Raw genomic sequence first — 13748 nt, forward strand, 5'->3', positions numbered from 1 at the left:
AATTAATACACAATAAAGAAGAAGAAGAAGCAGAAGAAGAAACATACATGTGTTGTGGTTATTTTACGTTTATTTATAAGTTTACATGAACAAATCTATCTAAAGGAAATTTTTATTTTCTTGCAACACTTTTGTAGAACGGCGAGAGTCCAAGAATAACAATTCACATTCCTCGATATCTTGAATAGTAATTTCTGAACGTCCAGCAGTTGTACTTAAAACACCAGCAGGTGTTAATAATTGTAAAGCATAACGCAAAGAAGTTGTTAAACCTTGTTTGGCTAATTTTTCCAAAGCATCATCAGTTAATGTTAATCCTTCTAAACTAGCTCTCTTTCCGATAATAGTTTTGATTTCATCTTGATTGTAAGGTAAAGTTCTAACGATTAACAATCTATCGATTAAATCTGGCGGACATCCATGTGGTGCTTTAGTTCCATCATCTGATCCTCTTACAGTAGTTAAGCCTCTATTTGACGCCAAGACAACAATTGGAGCTATTGAACTTTCCAACGCACGGTTCAAATAAGTGAAAATTTCCATATCCAACATATTCACTTCATCGATAAATAAAACACCTGGGACTAATTCAGCAACACCTTGTTCGATATATTTGGAAACTACTTTATTAACTTCTGTTCTCAATTTATCAGTGATTTCAGTTTTTTTAGGTTTTAATAATTGTCCCATCATAGATAAAACATCTTGACCACCTTGAGGTCTAGCATTAGCTACATCCAAATCATGTAATGTAACATCTTGAACAATTTCTTTCTTTTTATGAACTTCACCTTTAGGTAATGGGACGTATTCTTCGGCTTCTAAATCAAATTCAGTAGCATAGGCATCAGATCTACCCACACGTTTAACAGCACCAGTATTGGCTTCAATATAAATAACATCACCAATAGTAACTCTTTCCTTTTGAATACTTTCATATATAACAGGATCTAATCTTAAAGTTTTGGTACCCTTTGCTGTTTTCAAACCAACAATAACATGACTGATAGTTTTCCCATATCCACCTAATGGATTATCTGCTTCTTCAGGAGTTAATTCAATAACTTCACCTTCATATACTTCTTTAGTTTCTTTAATTCTTAATCCAATAGCTCTTCTGAAATTTTCCATCAAGGCCAGAGTTTTTTTAACTTCAGCAGAATATAATTCAGAACCAACAATAGGACAAAATGGAACTTTTGGTCCTAATTCTTGTGATATAGCTAATGCTAATGCAGTTTTACCAGTAGCTGGTGGTCCTGCTATTAATACAGCTTTACCTGACATTTTCTTTGATTTAATTAAATCAACAATTATACCACAAGCTTCACGAGCTTCATTTTGTCCAACAAATCCACCTTCTATTGGTTTAGCAATTCCTTGTTCATTTAATCCTAAACCTTTAATATGTGTATGTGCTGAAGTTCTACTTTCTCTAGATGATTGATCATCTTTAACCTCTGTTATCTGAACCATGACTAATGACTTATTCTTCTTGTCGTTGTTGTTGTTGTTGTTGCTAACGATGATGGGTTTAGAATTTTTTTTTTTTTTTTTTCCTTTCTGGCTGTTTTGCCTATGTTTGAATTTTTTTTTTTTTCGTTTTGTTTGTTTCTACACTTATTAGTGTGCGACATGGAAATAATATGTGTGCAACAACACATCGATGATGATCTATAATATATATATATTTAATCTATTTAAAATACTTCATCAGGTAATTCGACTTCATCATTTGGTTCTTTTGGTTCTTGAGATTCACTCCATTGAGTAACATCATCAATATAACTTAAAATTGTTTCCACACTTCTACTATCTTTTGAACAATCCAATGGTAAAAATTGAACCATCCCAAAATCATCAACTAAACTAGCAATCGATTGAGTTAATTTAGTAAATTTTGGATTAGCATAATCTTCTTCTTTAGCTAATAATAAAGGATCAGGATTTAAAAATTTCTTTAATTGTTTCTTACTATATTCATCTTTAACTAAATCTATCTTTGATAAAATATTAATGTGTGGTAATTCTAATAAAATCATTGCTGACATTGCACTTAAAGCACCTGAGAAAAATTTTGAATTATCAATTATAAATGGAGCCTCCAATAAATAAGTTGCACATAAATTAAAATTCAATGAAGTTTGTAAATGTTTAACAATAGTTGGTAATACAGGAATATGAGTATATAGTTCAATTTGTCCAGGACAATCAAATATTAAATATTCATCGTTATAATCTCCAATTTCTTCATCTAGCCAATCTAAATTATTTAATAAAAATTCAAAACAATAAATTAATCCTCCATTTGGTCCTAATTCCATTTCTTCCATAACATCTTGTAATGATATTAAATCTTTAACATCAATAGTAAATTCATATTCTGTTGGATTGGCTGCTGGATCTAAATTAACTATATGTGCTCGACGTCCAATGGATTGCATGTATGCAATCATGGAATTACAAAATGTAGATTTACCAACACCTGCTGGTCCTAATACTAATACTCCTGTTCTTGACATCGTTGTTGTTACTATTGAAAAGGCGAACTCAAATGGGAAATTTTTCAATCAAAGAGGAAGAAGGATTTCCATAGAACTTCTTTTTTTTTTTTTTTCTTTTTTGCTGGAAAGACGATACATTAAGATGAATCGTGCATTTACCAAATGCAAGGAAATCTATATGGATTTATTTATTACTAATCAACGAAATACATACTATGAACGACACCAACAGTCATCATAATCGTTTTCAACTTGAATCATTACATCCATGTGTCTGCTTTCAAACATTTTTTCACACTGTTTTTTAATATATGATGTATTTTCACCACGATAAACTTGAACATGAACATACCCAGAAATATGTTTATTGTTATCTGGCCAAAATCTAGGGGTTGTAAAAGATTTAACACCTTTTATTTGAGTGATCTCACGTAAAGTATTTCTAATTTCGTCCTCCTTAGGTTTGGAAATACTTAAGAGTAATGTCGAAGCAGTAGATTTCACTAATGGAACAGCAGATACAAAGATCATAGTAGCAATGATTATTGATGCAATAGGATCAAACCCATCCCAATGAATACATTTAGTTAAGATTGTAGAAATAACAACTCCCACAGACCCTAATGCATCAGCAATTATATGGAGAAAAATTCCTCTCATATTATCATTCATATGATCATGAGAATCTGATTTTGGTTTTAATAAGTTATCATTTGAATCATGATGGTGATCACTGTGAGGATGTTCATGTCCATGTGAATGTTCATGGTGGTGTTCTGACGTATCATGACTATGCGAGTGTCCATGACTGTGTCCGTGACCATGGGCATGACCATGATTAAATGCAAATATACCAACAAGATTGACCAATAACCCCAAAATTGACACAACAATCAACTCAGTCGTCTTCTGTAAATGCACAGGATTGCTTAATCTTCCAATTGCTTCCAAGAAAATAGTCCCACTGATACCAATTAATAATGTCCCATTGGTAAACCCGGCCAAAATCTCAAAGTTCTTTAATCCAAATGGGTATTTCCCGTTGGGGTCAATCTCTTGCTTCGATAAAACCCCAGCTATAAGACCCAAAATCAATGACATACAATCTAGGGCCATGTGTAATGAATCTGACAATAATCCCAATGATTTTGATCTAAACGAATACAAAAACTGAACAAACATAAAAGTGGCATTCAACAAAAGGAAATTAAAAATGGCTCTTGTATCAGAATGCTCCATTAATTCTTTTAAAATTGGTGATCCGGGACGGTTTTGAGAGCAAAATTCGTGCTCTTCAAAAAGGTATGATTTATCTGGGGTAATTACTATAGCAAGACAAATATTAATTAATTGTTGTAAAGATGGTGGTCTTGATAACACAACATACATCAATGTTTCCACAATTACTGAAATAAGAACTGCAGATAATCTTGTGTCTCTCATTTGGAATTCTTGCAAGGAGATAATAACAACAATAAATGTCGCAATACAAACACCAATCATACTAAAGTTAAATGCAGATGGGTTATACAAAACAAGTGCGATGGCTCCCAAAATCAGAATCCCAAAGACAGTTGGCTTATCTACTGATGACAACAAGTTGGACACGGATGTCAGTCTCAACTTGCGTGAAATCAAGTTGAACCCAAGTAACACCAACCCATATGTAAGGAAAACATGCAACCCATAGAACTCCTTGTAATTGGAATAACAATCAAAGACAAAAGCTAATGGGGTATATAAGTTCCATGCATTTAAGAATAATCCAAAATACAATATGGCAATTCTACTTGCTGGCATGAATGACGCTGATGTGAAAATGATATAAAAAGTTGATAGTAAATAAATAGTGTTGAATTTACTTGGTTCTCCAGACAGTGAATTTGTTCTGCTTATTGGTAGTACATTCATACGGAATGCTAATATTACTATCGTTAGACTAATGGAAGCAAGGAATATATTTAGTAGAACTGTATTTTCATATGAGTACTCAAATGAAGTACTTAGACTATGGGATAGGAATATAATAGGAAAAGCCACAAGAAATGGCAATGAACCAAAACATTTCGTCAACGATATGGAAGAGTCATATCGACTCTTGGAATCCATCTTCAATATAAGTTGTTGTTGTTATTACTTGATTAAAAGAACAAGTTATGTTAATGTTTGGTGAAGAAGAAGAAGAAAAGAACAAAACTAAAAAAAAAAAAAAAAGGATCAACCGTGTGTAAGATTGTGAATAAAAATTTGGCGTGGGAAAGGGGGCGAGGACGACAACGACAGCAAACCAAAAATAGAAAAAAAAAAAGATTGTCGAGCCAGGAACGCACTAAAACAGGTCGTGGCACCTGTGTTAATGTATACCGGTAACCAGGCATGGATTTTACTTTTTTTTTTGTTCTCCCCGTTGTCCCTTAGTATTTGGATCGACATAAAAATACGACTTAGGCAGGGTACATATAAAATTTGATCAACATGCATATCCTATTTCTTTTCAATAGGGAAAATTACAAAATAATTACAACTCTCGATTACAATTAATCATATATATAAACATATCTCTATATAAAAATCTCTAAAATTATTTCATTTATTGAATAACAATTTTTTCAACGTCAAATTTCTTTGGGGAAATACCCATGTTTCCAATGTATTGTCTGGCTTCTTTTCTCAATCTATCTTCAGTTTCTTTATCCCAGCCGTACTCTTTACTCATGATTTCAACAACGCCATCAACGGCATTAAGTGCTTCTCTGGCGTTCAAGAATGCTAATCTTGTTCTTCTAGCCAAGAAATCAAGTGGAGTTCTTGGGTATTCGTATTTCAAGGAGTATTTCAATTCAGCAACGGTAAATGGTTCATCGAAACTTTGATAACTTAATTGGTTATCTTCATTGGCACTTTTAACTGATGGTTCAAATTCTTTAGCCGCAGCCAAAGTGACTGGCAATTTGTTGTAATCACTTTCAGCATACAAGTCCAAGACCAAAGGAGCTCTAGAACCATAATTGTGTGACAAGTGCTTAGCCAATTTCAATGGGATTTTGTATTCATGGATTAATCTGGCAGAATAGTTCTTGGTATAGTTTTCACCACCAACCAAAATCAATTTGTTGGTTTGACAAGGTAAAATCTTTTTGTCACCATAGTTGAAATGGTCAACAAGGTAATCGACAGTTTCTTGGGCCATTTCTCTGTAAGTGGTCCATTTACCACCAGAAATGGTGACCAAACCAGTTGGAGATTGAACTAACAAGTGGGAACGAACCAAACCTTCGGTTTTACCAGAAGCTTCTTGACCTTTTGGAATAGTAGATGGGTCTCTGACTAATGGTCTGATACCTGACCAAGCAGATAAGACATCGTTTCTATCAATTGGGAAGACAAGGTATTTTTGCATTTCTCTGATAATATCTTGAATTTCTTCTTCGGTTGGAACTGGGTTTTCAGGGACTTTCTTTAATGGAGTATCAGTAGTACCGGCCAAAACTTTACCTTTGCCATGGCAAGAAGAACATAACTCTTCCATCAGAAGTAGAAGGATCTAACAAACCATAAGTAGTTGGACAGTAGTATTCAGGTAAGACAATGTGGACACCGGAGGATGGCACAACCATTCTTGGTGGTTGTTCGACTTTTGGTGGTAAACCTTTTGGATCTTCATCCATTTCCAAAATCTTGTCAGAAAATGGACCGGTAGCATTCACAACACTGGTAGCCTTGATTTCATAGGTTTCATTGGTTTCCAAATCCTTGGCTCTGACACCGTACAATTTACCTTTATCGTCTTTCAACAATTGTTCAACTTCAAAGTAATTCAAAACAGTAGCACCATTCTTAATAGCAGTGGTGGCCAAGGAGACATTGTATCTGGTATCATTAAAACTACCATCATGGTAAACACAGGCAGCTTTCAAGTTAGAAGTATCCATCATTGGGGCAATGGCAGCAGCTTGTTCGGTGGTGAAAATAGTGGAAGAACGCAAGTTTTGTTTACCAGCAAACCAATCGTACATCTTACAACCGGCAAAGAAATAAGGAACTTGCCACCAGTTGTAAACTGGAATCATGATTGGTAAAACAGAACACAAGTGAGGAGCAGTTCTCAACATGTTACCTCTTTCATTTAAAGCTTCAATAACCAAATCCAATTGAGCTCTGGACAATTGAAAAATGGCTTTTTCCAAATAACGAACACCACCATGGGCCATTTTGGTTGATTTAGAAGAAGTTCCGGAACCGAAATCAGTTTTTTCTAAAAGACACACATTCATCCCACGAGTGGCAGCATCAACGGCTGTACCAGTACCAACAGCACCACCACCGATGACCAAGACATCAAATTGAGTAGTTTTCTTCAAGTTACTCACCAATGACTCACGAGAAGGTGGGGGTGGGATGTCTTTATTAAATGGAGCATACGAAGTAGCCAAGTGTGGTTCATTTTTTGGTTTAATGAAATCCAAATAAACAATTGTACCACCAACGGCAGCTCCAGCGGCTAACACCGACTTTGCAAAGGTTGACTTTAAAAATCTTGACATTTTGTGTAAGGATTATACTTTTTGTTTATGTATTCTCTTCTATAGCGGTTTTTTTAGTATCGATAGGTTCTTTTTTGTTTTGTTTCAGGGGAGGGTTAATTTCTATTGAATAGTTATATGACTAGGATCAAAGGAATGACAACGACAAAAAAAAAGCTTCTATCAAATGTCTATGATGTCACAAATGAAGAAATAAAGGTAGATAAAAAGAATAAAATACAGAAAGAAATATAAAACAAGAAGAAGAAGAAAAAGTAATCGTTGTTGAAAAAAAAAATGGATTGGAATTTGACAAGTTATTTATAAAAACTGGTTGGAAACACACATGAATGGTTTTCAATTTTTTTTTTTTCTTCTGGTTGTTGCTCTGCTATTTTTTTTTCTTCTTCTTCTTTAATCCGGCATTGTAATTCTTCACTTTTCTTTTTTTTCTTTTTGTTTTTATTGCCCATATATTCGCCCGAAGCCAGATCACCTCGAGGTGCAAAATATACAACATGGTCATTGAGTCATACTAACTGATTACCTATTCTTTTTTAGTTATTTCAGTTTTAAACTCTCTTTATAGAAGGATCTTCAATTACGGTAATTTGCATAGTCAAAGCAACCATTGTCGGAATCTCGAGGTGGTCGCGTCATTGAAAGTCTCTTAAAAATGAAAAATTAAAATGAGAAAAAAAAAGTTCCGTTCGCCCCACTCGGAATAATAATTTCAGGTCCAATGATCTTTTGCTACAGTTTTGTTTGTTTCTGGCACAAACAGGCCGCCTGAAAGATTTATGGTTGAATTGACACATGAACCTTACTAATTTCGGAATAAACATGGGTCACAGTAAAACACACAATAGTGAGCAATGACAGCCCTGGATATAACAAGCTATTATCTTAGTTGTTTGTGAAAAAAATAAAAAGAAAGAAAAAAAACGGTTTATTATAAACAAACTTCTATCCCTCGAAATTTTTATGTTTGTTTTTCATGAGTTTAAGAACCAATAATCTAAACTCTGCACATATCGAAACTACTAGCGTATGATAAATTGAACTAATTTTTTCTTTTTTTTTTTTTGTATTGGCTTACCAAGCATCTGATAATTTTTTTTTATTTTGCATTTTCTTTTCCCATTCCTCCTTGTGTTTATGATTGGATAGTTGTGAAGGAGAAAAATCTATTACTATAGTAATACACGTCCATAACCTCATCAAGTGCCCCCAATCTTTCTTTATTTTTTTACTTTTCTATTCGAAATGTGATTGGTGTGACTGAGAAATAGTTGATACATGTGTGGGGGCATAATATGGGGTAATATGACCTCATTAATGTTCTTTTTTCTTTTTTAGTAACACTATGAAGAGAGGAGGGGAGGACAAAGCTAAACCATTTATTAATAAAGAACAAAAACTCAGGAGTAATGCAGAAATGCAGATGGTAAGTAAATAATATTTTCTTTTTGTTGTCGACTGTATGAATCTCTTGTAAATAAAAAAAATGTTTTGTTTTACCGAGGTTAAACGTTTCAGTTTTATAGTGACCTCTTGCATTTTCTCTCTCTTCTTAATCTTTTGCTTTGTTCCTTTCATTAGATTCTTTAAAAAGGAAAAAAAAAAGTTCGGGTTTCAACGGTCCAAAATTTAAAAAAATCCTGGGGAATCAGGCTCTAGATTATTATGGGTTTAGTGCTGTTATGCACACTTTGAACTATGGTCAGTTCGGGATATTCGTTTTTGTAAGGCTTTTTCTTACTAACTTCTAAAGCCTTACTAATCTCACACTTCCGACCCTCGGTTAAACCACTCCTTACCCTGTCCTTACTAACTGAATAGAATTTAGTTCTGGTACAAGGAACTGGTTAGTGTTTCGCTACAAAGAGCAAAAGAAAGGTCAATGAATAGAAATGTGAAGGTTTGGAGAAGAAAGCAACTTAGGAATCTGAATTGAGATTAGTATTATCACTTCATTAATAGAAAACAATGCGTATATGCTCTTGCTTTAACTTCCTTGCTTTTCATTTTTTTTCGGTTATTGTTGACATCTGGAACACATCAGCAACTTTAAATATCATGCTTTATCTTTGTTTTTTTGAGTTGTCTTGCTCCTTTACTGAAATCGAACGTTTAAACTTGGAGAAAAGTCTAGTACTTTCAATAGAGAGAGACGACAAATCTCCCCCGCCAATCACCTCTGAATGAAATTGTTCTTTTTCTGGGCACAGTTATTATAGTTCAAGGAAGTCTTCCCTTGTTTAGTTTTGTTTTATTCTTTTTAAACTTGCTGAGTTGGCATTGATTGACCAGTAGTTCTTCACTTCATTACTCTGTGGTGGCTAAAATCGGAGCAAGAATGGTTAAAAATTTACCCGCATACATTTAATATCGATGCATCGCGGGCTGGCCTGGTCAGGTCAGATAATTGCACACCACAATAAGTGCGAGAGAGGGTAATTTCATTTATGGTATTTGGGTACAACAGAATCAGAAACCAAGGAAGAGGTTGTTCATTTGATGTAAAATATTAAGGCGCCATCATAGCTAAAAATCCATCATGTGTGGTGAAAACAATATTATGGTTGTTGCAGTTAATGCAACCTTAATTTCCCTAATTTATACTTCTCCTATAATAGAGTTCTTGCCTTGCATTTCCATCTCTCTTTTCTTTGGCTAACATGAACTTTACTGTAATGCTAGACTAACATGTAATCCCCCATTTCTTCTACTTTTATTTTATTTTTATATTTTTTTGCAAAAATTAGGGTTATTATAGCCGAAAGTTCATCCCAGTGACACTAACCTATGCAAAGTCTTAATATGGGGTGTTGAAGATGCATAAATTTCAAATGCGAATGATTTTATTTATTTATTATATTTCAATCTTTATCATGCAGAGTGAGTGAGTGCTATGGTTGTAACTCTGAATTGCAACAATTTCAATTGTGCTTGATGCGTTATGCATCATATAGTAAATGCATATAGTTTTGCTTATAGACTGTAGCGCGGTACTTAGTCTGTACAAAGTGTTGTTTGCAATTGGCTTAAATGTCGTTCCAAAGCACAATGTTGTCTTGGGTTTAGCGCGTTTTTGACTGTACATTACAATTGTTTACTTTTTGTTTCTTTTCGCAGCTCGATACACCGCTGGTGCTGACCCATCTCACAAATATACACACACACGATGATAAATAGAAAATATAACTGTGTCTAATTGTCATTGTCTTATTCATATCATAGTTAGTTACTTGCATCATCATCATCATCAATATGATATCTAATACTGTAACGATTTTCCAATACCTCACCAATTATAAATCAGGCTTAAGAACTTATTAGAATAAAAGGGCAAACGAAATTTACATTTATTGAGGGGCAACTAACCAAATGCACCAACATAAAAAAAAAATAAAGAAAAACGAACATCCTTAGATAATCTTTGGATTATGATTATTCATTAGGAATCCATTCTTCCCCTCTTTTTTGCATTTGAACTTATCGGGGGATACAAAGAGAGTATTTGGATGTTTCATTAACTCCGAACTCCCTTTTCTCAAGCAATTAAACAAACATACTCACCTGCGTGATTATTGAAACGACATAAGCTTCTTTTTTTTTTCCTTTGTTTGTTTGTGATGGTACACCAAATCTTGCATAAAATGTATAGAGCATCGCAAATACCCTGTGATCTGGATTATTAGTGTTGAATATTTCCGGAGTTCCACCCATTTTCGTCAATTTTCTAAATGTCAGTTTACTTTCATGAAACTTTGCCACCATTTGAAAGTGAAAGAAAAAACGCACGTAGACAATAGTATCCCTGAAGTAGGACGGTGTTCTTCACGGAAAAGGGTACTTGTTTGGAAACGTAGAAAAGGGTTATTTTTGGAATCACAAACACATTGACTGCACAATAACGATTGCAAATTGAACAATGGAAAATAAATAGTGTTTCACAAAGCATTTTAACATGCACTGTTCAGTTTATATTGAAATTATTTACAATATGTGCTCTTCTAGAATTCATACTCTTCCTCTTTCAATACAAAACTTGAGGAGGTGTTAATTCGCAACCAAACAATCTGTACGGTGTAATAATACAAGGTTCGGAATATCACAAACATTATAGAAAATCTAAAGAATAAAAAGAACTATACCAACACAGAAAAATATGGTTTGAGAAAGAACGATGTCTTCAATGCAAATGGATTGATGTCAATTTGATTGCTGATTTAAAAAGACCCAAAACAATCAACTTGCAAAAACTATTGTCCTCATCTCTTTTGTTTTACTAAATTCGTCTAGCTTTCTTCGTGATGTGCAGGTTAAACTTTTTTAAATTTCATGAACATATAAACAAAACTAAATTTTGAAAATGCCATCGCTCAATGCACGGAAATGATACTTCCATTCAATTAGAGATCGCCAAAGTCCATGATATAAAGAAAAAGAAAAAGAAATTGTCAAACTATTCAATTACTTGCTTGATGTCTGAAAACCCTATTTGTGCATGTAATGGAATCATTTTCTATGGCTTCTACTTCATTTAGGATTGTTCAGTCAAAAGTTAACTACCAAGCACAAGTATTAAAATTTTTGCAGTTGTGATTATGTAACCATTACATAATAGTCACGTGCAAAGACTTTTTCTGTTTCTCGTGTCGGTGATTGTGTTGAAGGTATTTTTTTTTTTGCCTCTCTGAAAAATTATAACCAAAAGATCCTTTAAACAGATTACCTTTAGTTCATTTTGTTGCTAAAAAAAAAAAATTAAAAAAAAATCACGTTAGTGAAACTTTTTTTGGAAATATGGAGTCATTGGAACCGCATCATAGAGATAAATTTGAGGAGTTTAAATCAATTACAGGTATAGATAATGATTCACAAGATGAAAAGATTGTTCAATTGTTGACTATCCATGATTTTAATTTAAACAATGCAATTTCAGTATATTTTGATACTGGATTTGATTCTATTGCTAATAGTTCAGGCATAAATGTACATGATCAAGATGATAGTCACTTAACCCACAGACATTCGGATCATTCGTCTGTTCCTCTGATTCCACGACAACCGGAAATGGTTAACTTACAGAATCAAATGTTTTATGATAGTCTTATGCCAAGATTACCCAAGGCACCTATAATTCCTACTGGTTGGCAATTAGAAGTAGGTATTCATACATCAATTATAGAAGATAGGTTAAGAAGAGAAAAGGAAGAACAAAATAAAGAAAAATCAAAGGAAGATATTAATGAAGCAACAGAATCAATACATTCACGTGAAAGCAGTAGTACTAATAGGTCACCACTAAATGCATTATGGATCATCCTATTGATTATCCCGAAAACCATATTGAATGTTGTCTTATCAGCATTTAGGTTTTTATTTGGTTGGGATGTTTTAAAGGTAAGTCTGTCTAAAATTCCTTCATCGTTCAATTATGAAAAATTCATCCCCAATTATAAGTTCTTACCAAAATTACGAGAAGATGACAATAGCAATATGTTGGAAAACTACATTTTCCATGAAGATAATTTCAATGAACTTCATCAAGTGGTTCAGAAGGAATACCGCTGGTTATTGGTTGTATTGGTAAATGATTCTATCGAAAGCAATAATTTCCTTCATGCTTTAGTAAGGCATCCCGATTTTGGTAAATTGTTTAATAAAAACTCTGGTTTATTTAAAGAAACTGAGATATTTGTCAATAACATTGAGAGATCCCCTGAAGCATTCCAAGTGGCCCAAACTTATAAACTGAAAAGAATACCTTATTTAATGTTGATTGGAAATGTATCGGCTAGTCCTGAAATCATGCCGTCTATGTCAACACTATATAAATCAAATTTATCTAGACCATTTATCACTGAAGATGAACTTCCTATTACCACAGCCAAGATTCTTAAAAATTTGTCGAAACTATTAGATAGATTCAATCCACAATTAGTGTCGGCTAGATTTGACAAACAAGAAATGGACATCAGTCGTCAAATCAGAGAAGAACAAGATAGTGCATATTTACGTTCATTGGAACAAGACAAGTTGAAAAAAGAAATCAAAATGCAAGAAGAATATGCCAAAAAAGTGGCTGAACAGAGAGCTAATTTACGTCACTATTATTTGTTGATATTATTGCAAACTAAGTACATTGAAACGAATGTACTTGATGAAGAAAGTGAATTCAAATGCAAGATAGCTTTGAAACTTCCTAATGGTAAAAGAATTGTTGAATTATTCAATGGCGAAATCTCATTACTTGAATTTTACATGTTCATTGAATTGAAATTATTTTTGGAACAGAACCAAGACTTAGATCAAGAACATATTAATGATCTAATTGATAATTTGGACCTTGATGACGTCACTAAGGAATCAATTCAAGATATAAAAGATTACTATGATCAATACTCATTCAAGTTTGATATTATTCAACCTTACCCTAAGAAAGTTATCCATTTGGAAGACTATGACAAATGTATTAAAGATATTTCTGAGTTCAGTAAAGGGGCTAACTTCTTAGTTGAATATAACGATGATGAGGAAGATGAAGATGAGGAGGACGAGGAATCAGACTAGTGGGGATGTAGGTTTTCAAATACATAATAATTTATATATTGCATTCTAATTACGAGAAGAACCCAAAGTCGTGTAAGCAGTGATTATTTTTTTTTTTTTCCTTTTTTTTCTAGGCGCGCATAATCACTGGAATGTGTTG

At 33.4% G+C, this 13748-nt stretch overlaps 6 protein-coding genes across 6 annotated transcripts; 1 reads left to right on the forward strand and 5 right to left on the reverse strand. All coding sequences in view use genetic code 12, as the record gives it.

The window, feature by feature from the left end:
• Nucleotides 1-99: 99 nt before the first annotated feature.
• On the reverse strand, nt 100-1476 carry CTRG_03773 (RuvB family ATP-dependent DNA helicase pontin; the record flags this gene model as incomplete). The annotated part of the gene is made up of 1 exon (XM_002549430.1): nt 100-1476. The coding sequence occupies one exon, from the start codon at nt 1474-1476 to the stop codon at nt 100-102; it is 1377 nt and encodes a 458-aa protein (XP_002549476.1).
• Nucleotides 1477-1700: 224 nt separating this feature from the next.
• On the reverse strand, nt 1701-2522 carry CTRG_03774 (putative signal sequence-binding GTPase; the record flags this gene model as incomplete). Its single annotated transcript, XM_002549431.1, has 1 exon — nt 1701-2522. The coding sequence occupies one exon, from the start codon at nt 2520-2522 to the stop codon at nt 1701-1703; it is 822 nt and encodes a 273-aa protein (XP_002549477.1).
• A 195-nt stretch (nt 2523-2717) lies between these two features.
• Nucleotides 2718-4613, reverse strand: CTRG_03775 (metal cation transporter; the record flags this gene model as incomplete). The annotated part of the gene is made up of 1 exon (XM_002549432.1): nt 2718-4613. The coding sequence occupies one exon, from the start codon at nt 4611-4613 to the stop codon at nt 2718-2720; it is 1896 nt and encodes a 631-aa protein (XP_002549478.1).
• Nucleotides 4614-5094: 481 nt separating this feature from the next.
• CTRG_03776 (uncharacterized protein) lies at nt 5095-6033 on the reverse strand (the record flags this gene model as incomplete). Its single annotated transcript, XM_002549433.1, has 1 exon — nt 5095-6033. The coding sequence occupies one exon, from the start codon at nt 6031-6033 to the stop codon at nt 5095-5097; it is 939 nt and encodes a 312-aa protein (XP_002549479.1).
• CTRG_03777 (uncharacterized protein) lies at nt 5996-7048 on the reverse strand (the record flags this gene model as incomplete). Its single annotated transcript, XM_002549434.1, has 1 exon — nt 5996-7048. One exon carries the CDS (start codon nt 7046-7048, stop codon nt 5996-5998), a length of 1053 nt encoding a protein of 350 aa, XP_002549480.1.
• A 4791-nt stretch (nt 7049-11839) lies between these two features.
• On the forward strand, nt 11840-13609 carry CTRG_03778 (uncharacterized protein; the record flags this gene model as incomplete). Its single annotated transcript, XM_002549435.1, has 1 exon — nt 11840-13609. One exon carries the CDS (start codon nt 11840-11842, stop codon nt 13607-13609), a length of 1770 nt encoding a protein of 589 aa, XP_002549481.1.
• Between the last annotated feature and the right edge of the window lie 139 nt (nt 13610-13748).

The sequence above is a fragment of the Candida tropicalis genome (assembly GCF_000006335.3).
Source record: "Candida tropicalis MYA-3404 genomic scaffold supercont3.5, whole genome shotgun sequence".
NCBI lineage: Eukaryota > Fungi > Ascomycota > Pichiomycetes > Serinales > Debaryomycetaceae > Candida > Candida tropicalis.